Here is a 14,560-nt window from a genome sequence, read left to right as displayed (position 1 = left end):
TAAGTCAGTGTCAAACACTTTAGTGTGTTTCTTTGGCACTTTTATTGGAGGTATTATACTTCACCCAGACACTGAAACATACAGTATATGTGCAAGCATCCACTGCTACTCCATCTACAACTACCCTTCTCAAAGGAGACCTAGAGCAGGGGTGCCCAAAAGGTAGATTGTGATCTACCAGTAGACCTTTAGCGGGTGATCAGTAGATCTCAAGACACTGTCAACAATCAGCTTGACTAAATTACCCCCCTATTTCATGCTTTTCATTCAGATATTTATTATGTTAAGTTTACATAAGGAATAGTTGATTGTTAAATATAGCAATACAAATGATCTCATAAATCAATATAATATTTAAGTAATATCTCCATGCAACAGAATGTTAACAATGCTTTTATGGATGTAGATCATAATGGGACAACATCACTAAAAGTACACCTCGTATTATTAAAGTATGGGCTCTCCTGATCAAGAGTGAAGGGACGGGGTAGGAGCCCTTGTCCCTGTGCAGTGTGTTCTGGCAGATACCGGAGGTTGCCAAAAGGTGTCACTGCTGCATAAATGCTTTCTTGCCATGTGCTCACAGCCATAGAGAATGGAGCTGTGATTTGGTTCTTTACCAGGGTGCTGTGCACTAAGCCCTGGGACTATGGAGAGACATCACATGGTTGGCGATGCCACCCGATATTCGTGAGATGCAGCGCGGTAAAAATGTTGCTTGATGCCAATGTTATTTATAGGGAAAAACCATAAAAATATAGCAAGGCCGGTATTTTTTTCCAGAAAAGGTGGCAACCCTAGATGCAGCCCAGGATAAGAAAGAGATTCCTGGAGATGGATGCCAGTCGAATGGGCTTTGCTCGGATCACACTATGGATAATGTTGGGAGCATGCGCTAAACATTCAAGCTTTGTGTGCTTGGCTGAGGGATATCATCGCTGTGGGTGCCTGTGGATACAAAATTGTGCAGAACTATAGGTTCCATGCAGGATGCTGCCACTTTGCAGAGTGATTTGACTAAGTTGGGAAACTGTGCAGCAAACTGGAAAATGTGGTTCAATGTAGATAAATGCAGGTTATGCACTTTGGCAAAATAATATAAATGCAAGTTATACACTAAATGGCAGTGTGTTGGGAGTTTCCTTAAATGAGAAGGATCTTAGGGTTTTTGTAGGTAACAAGTTGTCTAATTCTGGTCAGTGTCATTCTGTGGCTACTAAAGCAAATAAAGTTCTGTCTTGCTCTTGCATAAAAAAGGCAATTAACTCAAGGGATGAAAACATAATTATGTCTCTTTATAGGTCCCTGGTGAGGCCTCATCTGGAGTATGCAGTGCAGTTTTGGACTCCAGTCCTTAAGAGGGATATAAATGAGCTGGAGAGAGTGCAGAGACGTGCAACTAAATTGGTTAGAGGGATGGAAGACTTAAATTATGAGGGTAGGCTGTCAAGGTTGGGGTTGTTTTCTCTGGAAAAAAAGGCGCTTGCGAGGGGACATGATTTCACTTTACAAGTACATTAGAGGACATTATAGACAAATAGCAGGGGACCTTTTTACCCATAAAGAAGATCACCATACCAGAGGCCTCCCCTTTAGACTAGAAGAAAAGAACTTTCATTTGAAGGAACGTAGGGGGTTCTTCACAGTCAGGACAGTGAGGTTGTGGAATGCACTGCCGGGTGATGTTGTGATGGCTGATTCAGTTAATGCCTTTAAGAGAGACTTGGATGATTTTTTGGACAGACATAATATCAAAGGCTATTGTGATACTAAACTCTATAGATATGGGTATATAGAATTTATGTGAAAGTAGGGAGGGGTGTGTGTATGGATGCTGGGTTTTCATTTGGAGGGGTTGAACTTGATGGACTTTGTCTTTTTTCAACCCGATTTAATTATGTAACTATGTTTCAGCTCTGTGTGAGCCCCCGGGTGAGTTGCCTGTGGGAGGGTAGTGAGACCAAATAATCCCATCTCCTCCCTTTCTAGTTCTACAGACTGAAGAGAGAGAGAGAGGCTGTAAAAACAACCATACTTAATTTATAATGTTTAATTCAAAAGAAAGACAATCTTTCATTATTATTACTATTCTGAGATTAGCAGACAGAAACATTTTCATTGCAAGTCCCATTTATTGGGCTCAGGACAATTGCCTTCTCTAATGGTTGTTCCCTTTATTAGATACTGTACATTTGGAGTAGTTTGGGTTCTTTATTACCTCTCAGTTTATTCTGCGAAAATGGAAAAAAAATAAAAAGTAAATTATCTGGGGTGCAGTTCAGTAAAGAAAACAAAATAAAACATTTATAAGAACGACCTACTTCGAAGTGCCTGGATGCAGAAGTTGCCGCTTCCAACCGTTGGAGACATGGTACATTTTTGGCAGACGCACTCCTTGCCGTTGAAAGTAACACGGTCACCAGGGGGAAAAGGGTTCCTGAAACAAAATGATCATGTTTTCAACTCAACACAGGGAGGCACATCTATCAAGGGTCGAACTTTTTCAAAACTCCCATTAACTTCCATGAACTAGAAATTTATTATAAAAATCTAAATTTTTAAACTCGGGTAAATAGGACTGACCAGAAAACTCGAATCGAATTTTAAAAACTTGAATGTTAAGAAGGCTACAAACAAGTCCAAATTGATCCCTGGATGTCTCCCATTGACTTTAACAGCAATTCTGCAGGTTTTAGGTGGCGAATAGTTGAATTAGAGCTCATAAAGGGCCAGAGTATTATACATATCGAAAATCAAATTAGAATTTTTTGAAAAATTTGAATCAAATTTGAATAACTCCCTAGTCGAATTTGACAGTTTTTACCATATAAAAACGGGAAAATTCGAATTTTCATTTCGACCCTTGATGAATCTGCCCCTTAGCAAATAACAGGCACCATTCAGTTTAATGCAGTACAGGCTCAGTAACTGCAAGCTGCCATACTGCATGAAAAACACTTTGTATAACCAGGGATGGATTGGACTACATTGGGTCAAGTAATCTGGTCCCATTCCCTGCCCCCCCCCCCGGTTTTGAAGAGGTTGCAAGTTTTTAGGAAGAGGTACAAGGTTTAGGTGCTGAAGATGGAGCACTCTTAGGACTTAATAAATGGTGAATTAATCAAAAGAGATTTATTTAGACAAGGGGATCCTGTCCACGTACTGCTGCTCCACTTGTTCTCTCACGATAACCACCCCCTCCCCCTTTATTGTGTCCCCACTACCACCGATGCAGAAAACACATGCCTAATATGCTACCACTAGTTATGGCCCTGCCTCTTTACTATAGAGACCTGTTCCTTCCTTAGCAATCCAAGCCCCCTACTTCACCTGTTTCATTTTACAATAACCCCACCCTGGGCTTCAAGTGACTACTGAGCCTAACCCTTAGTTTTGCAGCGCTGCAACAGTAATACTCCATGTCTTCAGTGTCCATAGCAGAAGCTCCAGATCTTGGATCTTACTATGACATCTTTAGAGTGTCAGTGACACTGCACATGCTCAGTAAACTCTTGGCAGCTGTTGAACAACTAAGCTTAGAGGTTGTCCGTAATCATCAAAACCTTAGTAGAAAGTGAGGTTACATCTGACATAGAAGCTGATGCTACAGTACATATAACACAATGGGGGTAATTTACCAAACCTCAAATTTTTCTGGTTGGCTTTTTGGGGCAAAAACTAAATTTTTGGAGATTTATTATACCCCGATGCTGCATAAAGCCGAATCTGAAAATCCGCCACCTCAGACCTGTCAAGGTCCTGTATAAGTCAATGGAAGAGGCACCAATCTCAATTTGAATTTATTGTGGTGTGCTCTGGGTTTAGTGAAAAATTCTGGGTTTTAGGGCAAAAACCTGAAAAAAATTCTGCTGTTAGAGAAAAAAGACAGATTCTGGGTTTTTTTGCTTGATTTTATTGGGTTTTATTCCGGACCTGAGTAATTCCAGTTTTTAAATAAATACATTTGGTCAAATCGGGCATAGGTTTTTGGTTTGTGGTTTTTTAATAAAAATAAATTTGGTAAATAACTCCCGATGGGTCAATATGCAGCAGAAACATAGGCACTTCCATACATACTGCATATAAAGCCTGCTACTTACCTACATACCGCACATACAAAACAGCCGGGATGGTAGGTTTTCCCTAGTGCAGAAACAACTTCTCCCTCGATGAATTCATCGCATCTGAAGCAGCGGGTTCCATACAGTCGCTGGTAGTCCTGAGTACACACGTAATCTCCTTGTCTGACAAAGAAGCCCCCCTGGGCAAGGTCACAGCCACACACTGCAATGAAAAGTTACATGGAAATAAATACAGACACAGGGACACGTTCCTTTCGCAGCAGTATTCAAGAATATCTTAAAAGGGTCGTTCACTTTTAAATTAACTTTTTAGTACGTTATAGAATGGCCAATTCTAAGCAACTTTTCAATTAGTCTTCATTATTTATGTTTTATAGTTTTTCAAAAAAGGGGTCACTGACCCTGTCTAAAAACAACTGATCTGTAAGGCTACAAATGTTATTGTAAATCGATGCATGGTTGCTAGGGTAATTCGGACCCTAGCAACCAGCCTGCTGAAATTGCAAACTGGAGAGCCGCTGAGTAAAAAGCTAAATAAGTTATAAAAAATTAAAACCAATGGCAAATTGTCTCTAAAGGTGAACAACGCCTAGAAGTAGTAAACTTTTTAACTTCAACACTTTGCAAACAAGGCCCAGTGAGACATTAGTGTAGCTATAGCCAGTTGATTGACAGTGGTAGTGGTGCCTGTGCTTTTGGAAGCAGAATTACAGCATTGATATCCCTCAATCATAGGGTATCCTGCCCAGTTTTCCTAATTTGGAAAACCGAGCAGGCAGTTTTGACCCGGACAGCCCTTCCAAAAACCAGGCTGTCCAAGTCAAAACCAGACAGGTGACAACCCTAGAGGGGGTTTCAGCTGGGGCCGTTGGAAGGGGGTTGCAGCTGGGGCAGGGAGGCGGCAGGGCCCCAGACCCCCAGTCTGATGCTGTATGTAGAGGAGTTGGAGCAGTGCTGAACAAGTAGGATAGCAGCTCTTAGAAAGTCAAAATTCTATTTGAAACCCCAATTAAAAAGCAGTAGCAGGGTTAGAAAAAGGAAATGGTCAAGGCAGGCAGTGAAGTTTGACAAAGACCAAAGCCAGGCCAAAGGTTAAATCCTTAAAGGAGAACAAAAGCCTAACTAAAGAAGTAGCTAGAAATGTTGTACATTTTGTTTTGTGCTTCTGTACCAGCCCAAGGCAACCACAGTCCTTTAGCAGTAAAGATCTGTGTCTCCAAAGATGCCCCAGTAGCTCCCCATCTTCTTTTCTGCTGATTCACTGCACATGCTCTGTGCTGCTGTCACTTACTGAGCTTAGGGACCCACTCACAATATACAGTACACATAGAATAGAAATGTCAATATATAAGGCTGATTATTAATCAATACAGATAATTACTACAAGGCAGCACAGAAACCAGTGCAATTAGCTTATATTACAGGGGAAGCTCATTTTCTGCTGGATAATTAGTGACGAGCCCTAAGCTTAGCTTCTCAACAGCTGCTCAGAGCCCACTGAGCATGTGAGTGTCACAGACACTTTCCAAGATGGTGACCCCCTGTGACAAGTTTGAAGTCCTGGATCATTGCTGCTATTGACAAGCTGAAACTTTACCTGGTGCAATAAGTTCACTATATAAAATATGGTATTTTTAGCCATATTCATTTTTAGGGTTTATTTCTCCCTCAAAGTTCAGAATAAGGAGTCAGAAGAGAGCAAAGGTTCAATCTAGAGATACATCGAAATCAAAGATCACTTTGTCATGAAGTATATGTGGCAAATTCATCAAGGGTCGAATTTCGAGGGGTTAAATCCCTCGAAATTCAACTGGGGAATTGAATCGAATAGAATCGATCTATTGAATCATTCTACTCAGGCAAATTTACGCCAATTCGATAGTCGAGGAGCACAAAAAACCACTCGAAATTCGAAGTTTTTTTACTTCGAATCCTTCACTCGAAGTTAGTGAATCGGCCCCTAAGTGTGGATGTGCAAAGTGCAGATCAGGTAGGGAAGGAGGAGAGCGTGACATTGGATCAGTAGGGGCAGGTGATTTTGCTGCAGGTAACGGACTGTGACAATACACTCAGAGTGGTAAGAAGCAGCCACAATAACGTGTGATGTTATGGCTTTGCTATTTACTCCAAGATTTATTGCTGCCCAGTGAGGCAGGAAAGCATAACACATGTATATATAGATGTAAGTGATAGACTTGTTTAGCTCCTGAGCTGGAGGAAGGAAGTGTGGCAGCACATAATGCATTTCTGCCATGGCACATGTATAATATTGCTGCTTGGTTTATGCTGGTGAATCATAGTGTTTTCCCTCAAAGCTTTATCGAAGTTCTGTTGAATACAAACAGAAAGTTGGAAAAGGCCAAAAACAATGAAGAAAGGAAATCCAAGCTGGAGCATACAAAATAACAAAGTGTTTGTTATGTCCCCTGGGTTTTTTTATGTGATATAACCATGGTAATAATGTTTAAAGCAGTACCAACTAGTGATGTATTTGGTGGCATTAAAAGCTAAAATCACTATATTCTTTTGAATAAAAATGTACCTTGTCAAAGTTATTATTATTATTATTATTATTATTAACATGTATTTATATAGTACCAACATATTGCGTAGCACTGAAAAGTAAATGTGATTATACAACTAAATCACATGAATTATATACATAGAAAATATAGAGTTACATACATCACAATCAATACCGGTACAAAAGGTGAGGAAGGCCCTATGCATAGGCATAAACTCTAAAGGGAAGGGAGTAATACACAAGGTGTGGGTGTGGGCAAGATCGAATTAAGTGGGTGAGAAATGTGGTACTGTATGTGGTGTTGCGTTTGGTAGTTAAGCAGAGTGAGGGTAGGCTTCTCGAAAGAAGTGCGTTTTCAGAGATTTTTTGAAAGCAGAAAGGTTGGGAGAAAGTCGGACAGACCGTGGGAGAGAGTTCCAGAGGAGGGGTGCAGCCCTTGCAAAGTCTTGAGAGAAGAGTTGAGTAGCATGTCAGTAGAGGAGCGTAGTAAGCGGTTGGGTGAGTATATGGAGATGAGTTCAGAGATGTAGGGTGGGGCAGAGTTATGAAGTGCTTTGAAAGTCAGTGTCATTAATTTGAATTTGATACTGAAAGGTAACGGAAGCCAGTGCAGGGATTGACAGAATGGCGAGGCAGAGGAGGAGCGGTTGCTGAGGTGTATGAGCCTCGCAGCAGTGTTCATTATGGACTGGAGAGGTGACAGTCTCTGGATGGGAAGGCCAATTAAAAGAGAGTTACAGTAGTCTAGACGTGATATGATGAGAGAGTAAATAAGAATTTTGGCAGAATCTTAGGTGATAATTGATCGTATTTTGGATATGTTCCTTAGGTGGAAGTGACATGATTTAATAAGTGACTGGATATGAGGAGTGAATGACAGGGCAGAATCTAGGATAACCCCAAGGCACCGGGCCTGGGGAGAGGGGGTGATAGTGGAATTGTTAGCTATGATGGATACTTCTGGGATGTTACTGGTGTTAGTTGGAGGAAAGAGAACCATTTCAGTTTTAGAGAGGTTTAATTTAACAGACATCCAGGTAGAGATAGTGGACAGGCAGGAGGAGACGCGAGTTAGGAGTTCTGGGTTGAGATCAGGAGATGAGAAATAGATCTGAGTATCGTCAGCATAGAGTGGTAGTGGAAACCATACAAGTTGATTAATTTGCAGAGGGATGACGTATAGAGAGAGAATAGTAATGGTCCCAGGACAGAGCCTTGAGGAACTCCAACAGAAAGAGGTAGGGGAGAAGATGCTACTCCATTGCAGGAGACACTGAAGGAACGATTGGTAATGTAAGAAGAGAACCAGGACAGGGCTGTGTCACGAAGGACAAGCGAATGGAGGGACTGGAGGAGCAGAGGGTGATCTACAGTGTCAAATGCGGCTGAGAGATCAAGCAAGTAATAGTAATGTTGGCTTTAGCGGTTAAAAGTTCATTAGTTAGTCGAGTCAGGGCAGTTTCCTTGGAGTGTTGTGGCTTTAAACCAGATTGTAGGGGTCCAGCAGGTTATTGTTAGAGAGGAATGAGGTTAAAAGTTAAAAGTCCCCATTACATTTGCTCGACCCACAAACCCTACAGACAGATGTTCCGTCAGGTAAGGGCTGAACTCCACAGGCGTCTTCCGTCGGATGAGAAACAATATAACACAGGAGACGGATGTAGTCGCAGACGTCCAAATATAATAGAAGTGAATGAAAAGTTGCAGGTAAAAACTCCACACGATAAGACTGTAGTATAAAGATGCAGCTTTCTGTGTTCACATCGGACAGTCGTGTTGTGTCGGATGGAATGTAGTTTTTACTTGTGACTTTTCGTTCACTCCCATTATATTTGGATGCCTGCGAGTAGATCCGTCTTGTCTCCTGCGTTATGTCGTTCCGACCTCATCCGATGAAAGACGCCCGTGGAGCTCAGCCTACGGTGCAAGAACTACATGGGAGATTTTGATCAGATTTTGTGGGTCAGATTTTACCTGATCATGCCGTGCAACAGCACAAGCTTTTGTAGGATGCTACGATCCAACGCACTGCGACAAAACGCATGCGACAAATCACATGCGACGGAAATAAGGTAAGATAGAAATTTTGGATGAAGTCACAGCGTTGATCCGACGCAACACGACTGTCGGATGCAGACGCTGAACAATGTGTCTGCATCTGACAGTCGTGTCGCGTCGGATCAACAATGCAACTTCATCCGACATTTCTATCTTTTACCTTATTTCCGTTGCATGCGTTTTGCTGCAGCACGACGGATCGCCTAAAACGTCCATGTAGTCCTACCCTAAGTAGGGATGCACCGAATCCACTATTTTGGATTCGCCCAAACCCCTGAATCCTTGACGTAAGGGTAGAACTACACGGGCGATTTTAATGCATTTTCGGTGGATCCGACGTGCTGCGCCAAAATGCAGGCGTCAAGTCGGATGCGACGGAAAATAAGGTTAGAAACAGCAATGTCGGATGTTGTCCCAGCATTCATCCGACATGACACGACTGTCGGATGCAGACGCAGCATGCAGAGTCTGCATCCGACAATCGCGTCGGATGAACACTGCAACACTATCCAAAATTTGTATTTCTTATCTTATTTTTCGTCGCATCCGACTTGACGCCTGCGTTATGGCACAGCGCATGGCATCTGAGTCCTGCTAATAAAGCTCGAATCCCAAACAGAATCCTGGATTCGTTGCATCCCTAATTGTAAGATGCGTTTTGCTGATTCGACACCATCCTACAAAAGCATTTGTCGATTTCAGCCCTAAAACTGAACATTTACATATCATTAGCATATCTTATTTCTGATGCTTCATTAGCTAATGGAATTGCTTTCCCAGCAGCACTCTATTACCAGACCACCCACATTATACGGGACACAATTAAACCAAAGAAAGTGTCTAGTGACAGTGTGTTTGCAGGTGTCATTACATGAAGGCACTGCAGTAAAGAGCGGCATTTCTTTATGATGGTATTGCTGAAAAAGAAGTAGTGTCCCCATGCAGAACAAGCACACAGCACTGTCATAGTGATTGGTTTATGGGAATGCTGGTAAGGGACGTTTATTTTGGGAACTGAGTATATACTGTCACATGTTTCTGTATCAGGCCCAGACTGGCAATCTGTTGGTTCTGGCAAATGCCAGAGGGGCTGCTATAAAGTGCCATAGAAATTCTGTTTTTAGTGGGCTGATGGGTGCTGTTTGGGCCTCTGTGTGGGCTGATTGGGCCACTGTGTACCTGAAATGACAGGGCCTATTTTAATTCTCAGTCCAGGCCCATTCTGTATATTACTATCTCACTAAGCATTGGCATCAAAGATTTTAATATTCAAATTTGTCATCCCTATGATTTGCTGATCAGTTGAGTGTACTGAAGTTTTCTGATTAATGGGATTTATTCTGATGCTGCCAACTATAGAACAGAATTCCACAAGCAGGGCTAGCCAAGTAGGGCCAACCACAGTGCACTTGCCATCCTTTATATGGCCACTACTTCATTCACTGCAATCAGGGCAACCATCAGAAATATTAGGATTCCATACATTCACCTTTGAGTTAATTTAGTATGATGTAGAGAGTGATATTCTGAGACAATATGCAATTGGTTTTTATTTTTCATAATTTGTGGTTTTTGAGTTATTTAGCTTTTTATTCAGCAGCTCTCAAATGTGCAGTTTCGTATATCTGGCTGCTAGGATCCAAATGACCCTAGCAACCATGCATTGATTTGAATAAGAGACTGGAATATGAATAGGAGAGGCCTGAATAAAAAGATGAATAAAATAAAAGTAGCAATAACAATACATGTGTAGTCTACCAGAGCATTTGTTTATTAGATGGGGTCAGTGACCCCCATTTGAAAGCTGGAAAGAGGCAGAAGATTAAGTCAAATAATTTTAAAAAAAACTATAAAAAAGAAATAATGAAGACCAATTGAAAAGTTGCTTAGAATTGACCAGACTAAAGGTGAACCACCCCTTTCAGTTTACTTCTCCTGTTTCCCTTTATGTCGGAAATATCTATTTATAAAATGTCAAACAGAATAGTAATAAAATTGTAAAACAAGACATAGCGAGTCCTCCTTATGCACGTGAAGGGGAGGGCAAACAAATCTGGAAAAATATGAATTTCCTGAATAACTATCAAGATCCAAACCCTTATTTAGAAGGCTCTTACTTATAAAGTGTTGACGCTGTAACATTTACTACTTCAGTGTACCTCGCCGGTTTCCGTGGCTGACGGAAATACCTATTTATAAAGATTTAAAAGTTTTCCATCAAGAGAAGAGAAAGAGTTTAGTTTGCTGTTATCTGAATTGGTTCCTGGTTTAAAGGGGTGGTTCACCTTGAAGAGAACTTTTAGTATGTTATAGAATGGCCAATTCTAAGCAACTTTTCAATTGGTCTTAATTTTTTCGTTTTTTACAGTTTTTGAAATATTTGCCTTCTTCTACTGACTCGTTCCAACTTACAAATCTTATCTAAAAACAAACACTCTGTAAGGGTACAAATGTATTGCAGTTGGTTTTAATTTTTTATTATGTGTGGATTTTTATTCAGCAGTAGTGATGGGCGAATTTATTCGCCAGCCGCAAATTCGCGGCGAATTCCCACGATTCGAATTTGCACCGGCATCATAAAACCAGAAGCCGGCATCAAAAAAATGGACGCCGTCGTAAAAAATCTGACGCCGGTTTCAAAAACGGACACTGGCGTCAAAAACAAGACGCCGGCGCCGTTTTGCCCATTTTTTTTGTCATATCGCAGGAACTTCGTGAATTTTTCAGCAAAGCGAAACGCCCATCACTATTCAGCAGCTCTCCAGTTTGGAATTTCAGCAGTCTGGTTGCTAGGGTCCAAATTACCCTAGCAACCATGCAAAGATTTTTAATAAGACACTGGAATATGAATAGGAGAGGCCTGAATAGGTATGAGTAATAAAAAGTAGTGACAAAAATACATTTGTAGCCTTACAGAGCATTTGTTTATTAGATGGGGTCAGTGACCCTCATTTGAAAGCTGGAAAGAGTCAGAAGAAGAAGACAAATCATTAACAGAAGTGTCTACAGAAATACTAAACTTTCCATTGTTGCTACTTATCTCAAATTTTCACCATTTTTATTTTGGTATTCAGTTAAAGGGGTTGTTCACCTTTAAATTAACTGTTGGTATGATGTAGAGAGTGATATTCTGAGACAATTTATAATTGTTTTGGATTTTTTATTATTTGTGGTTTTTGAGTTATTTAACTTTTTATTCAGCAGCTCTCCAGTTAGCAATTTCTGCAATCTGGTTGCTAGGGTCAAAATTACTCTAGCAACCATGCATTGCTTTGAGTAAGAGACTGGAAAATGAATAGGAGACGCCTGAATAGAAAGATGAGCAATAAGAAGTAAAAATAACTAATATATAAATGTGTAGCCTTACAGAGCATTTTTTTTAGATGGGGTCAGTGACCCCCATTTGAAAGCTGGAAAGAAAATAACAACCTTTAAAAAAAACTATAAAAAAGTGAAAATGAAGGCCAGTTGAAAAGTTGCTTAGAATAAGTCATTCTTTCACATACTAAAAGTTAATTTAAAGGCGAACCACCCCTTTGAAATATAATAGGGATGAACCGAATCCACTATTTTGGATTTGGCCAAACCTCCGAAACCTTCGCGAAAGATTCAGGCGAATACCGAACTGAATCTGAATCCTAAGCCCTGGCACCAATGCTTTTTAAAAAAACTTTTATGGGGGGCCCTGGCGCCAATGTTTTTCTTTTTAACTTATAAGGGGGCCCTGACCATCAATAGCTTTTTATAACTTGTGTGTGGGGGGGGTTACTAGCTCTGATGTCTGTGTGGTCTTTTAACTGTGATGTGGAGTGGGCGGGATCTGGGGTGGCGCCTGGGTGCCAGCGTGGGCGGGGCCCAAAAATTTGGTTGTACCGGGCCCCTTGATTTCTAATGGCGACCCTGTCGGTGCATCCCTAAAATATAAACCAGGAGTCAAATTCAGTTCAGTGACGTCTCATATGCAGTGAATGAAAACGATATATAAAAATTAGAAATTTGAAACTGAACCTGGAAAGAAATAAAACTGCTGCTGGAATTGGTAATTTCTTTAATTTCCATTAAAGGGGAAGTAAAGTCTAAAATAGAATAAGGCTAGAAATGCTGTATTTTGTATACTAAATATAAGCATGAACTTACTGCACCACAAGCCTAATCAAACAAATGATTTATGCTTTCAAAGTTGGCTACAGGGGCTCACCATCTTGTAACTTTATTAAACATCTTTGCAAGACCAAGACTGTGCACATGCTCCGTGTGGTCTGGGCTGCTTAGGGATCGTCATAAATTAATAAAACAGCACAAGTCAAATAAAATCTGCCAGAAGCCGATACAGCAAGAATATGCAGACTGCACTGGGTCCTGTGTTGTCATGTAATCTAATGTGGATTTTATATTTTTTATATTGTTTAATACAAACTTTCTCCAACTCTGCAGAACCAGTGGCTGCAGCAAAATAATCCTCCAAATAGAATCCCAGTTTATCTGTTTAAATCTGGCTCCATGATCTTTGTCCCTGCAGCTGGAGTTGGAAACAGTAAAGGAGACGTAAAGGCAAAATAAAATCCAATACAAATCTCTACACAGTCGCCGACTGCTCTTCAGGGAAACAAACAAAGCTGCTTGAGTTCTGCATGGCTGGGAAGTAAGGCGGGGGCTCCCCCTGCTGTACATAAGTATGATTGTTTCCCTGAAGAGCAGTTAGGGACCGTCTGACAATTCCTATCCACAGCAGTAAATGAAGGAAGAATTTCACTGCATACAGTCAGGTTTTCTTATAAAAAAGGTACACATTTTTTAACTAAAGTATATTGGAGAAAGGTTTCTTTTTCATTAAAGAAAGTACAAATTGATTTTATTTTTTTGCCTTTACATGCCCTTTAAGCTTTCAATTTTGACATGAAGAGAAAGACATCAATTTGTTTTGGTCAGATCAGTCATTTTCCTAATCATGAATCCCTGCGGTAGAAAGTGAAAGATAACAGGATGATGTATTGGTGATTCATGGGCAGAAGTACAGAACCTGTTTAGCAATCATTACCCAAGGGAAATAAACAGAACATGAAACAGAGAGGAATAACTTTGGGACATTTGTTTGGTTTCGCTATTACAGTGACCAAAACAGAATTATCTAGCAGGGACAAAGGCAGCGCTGTAGGAAAGGTCAGGCTCTATTAGCAGATGGATCCTGTTTTGGAGCATTACTCTAGCCCTGACTTCAGTACAAGTAATTTCCATTGGCCACAAGACAGGCAGGAATGTGGAACAGCTTGCTCAGTATTGGCTTATAGACACTATTATTGCTCATTTATTTTAGCCTTTAGCTCCTACACAAGTGTCTGTAGAAATATTACACTTTCCAGTGTTGCTTCTTATCTCAAATATTCAGGGATGTTCACCTTTAAACGAACTATTAGTATGATGTAGAGAGTGATAATCTGAGACAATTTGCAGTTGGTTTTCATTTTTTATTATTTGTGGTTTTTGAGTTATTTAGCTTTTTATTCAGCAGCTCTCCAGTTTGCAATTTCAGCTATCTAGTTGCTAGGGTCCGAATTACCCTGACAACCATGCACTGATCTGAATAGGCGACTGGAATATGAATAGGAGAGGTCTGAATAGAAAGACGAGTAATAAAAAGTATCACAGACAATACATTTGTAGCCTTACAGAACATTTGTTTTTAAAATTGTAAAATTTGCCTCTGTAATAATAAAATAGTGCCTTGTACTTGATCCCAACTAAAATTGAATTAATCCTTATTGGAGGAAAAAAACAGCCTTTTTGGCTTATTTAAAGGGATACTGTCATGGGAAATCAGTTAATAGTGCAGCCCCAGCCGAATTCTGCACGGAAATCAGTTTCTCAAAAGAGCAAACAGATTTCTTTATACTTAATT

At 40.5% G+C, this 14,560-nt stretch overlaps 1 protein-coding gene across 13 annotated transcripts in view; it reads right to left on the bottom strand.

The window, feature by feature from the left end:
* ablim2.L (actin binding LIM protein family member 2 L homeolog) overlaps positions 1-14,560 on the bottom strand; it is a 128,134-nt gene that overhangs the window by 59,947 nt on the left and 53,627 nt on the right. For all 13 annotated transcript variants that reach the window (XM_041581538.1, NM_001094336.1, XM_041581551.1 and 10 more), the window contains 2 exon segments: positions 4,101-4,284; positions 2,322-2,437 (listed from right to left, as the gene is read on the bottom strand). In XM_041581538.1, coding sequence (XP_041437472.1) covers positions 2,322-2,437; positions 4,101-4,284 — 300 coding nt within the window.

The sequence above is a fragment of the Xenopus laevis genome, chromosome 1L, assembly GCF_017654675.1.
Source record: "Xenopus laevis strain J_2021 chromosome 1L, Xenopus_laevis_v10.1, whole genome shotgun sequence".
NCBI lineage: Eukaryota > Metazoa > Chordata > Amphibia > Anura > Pipidae > Xenopus > Xenopus laevis.
This window is presented reverse-complemented; position numbering and strand designations above follow the sequence as displayed.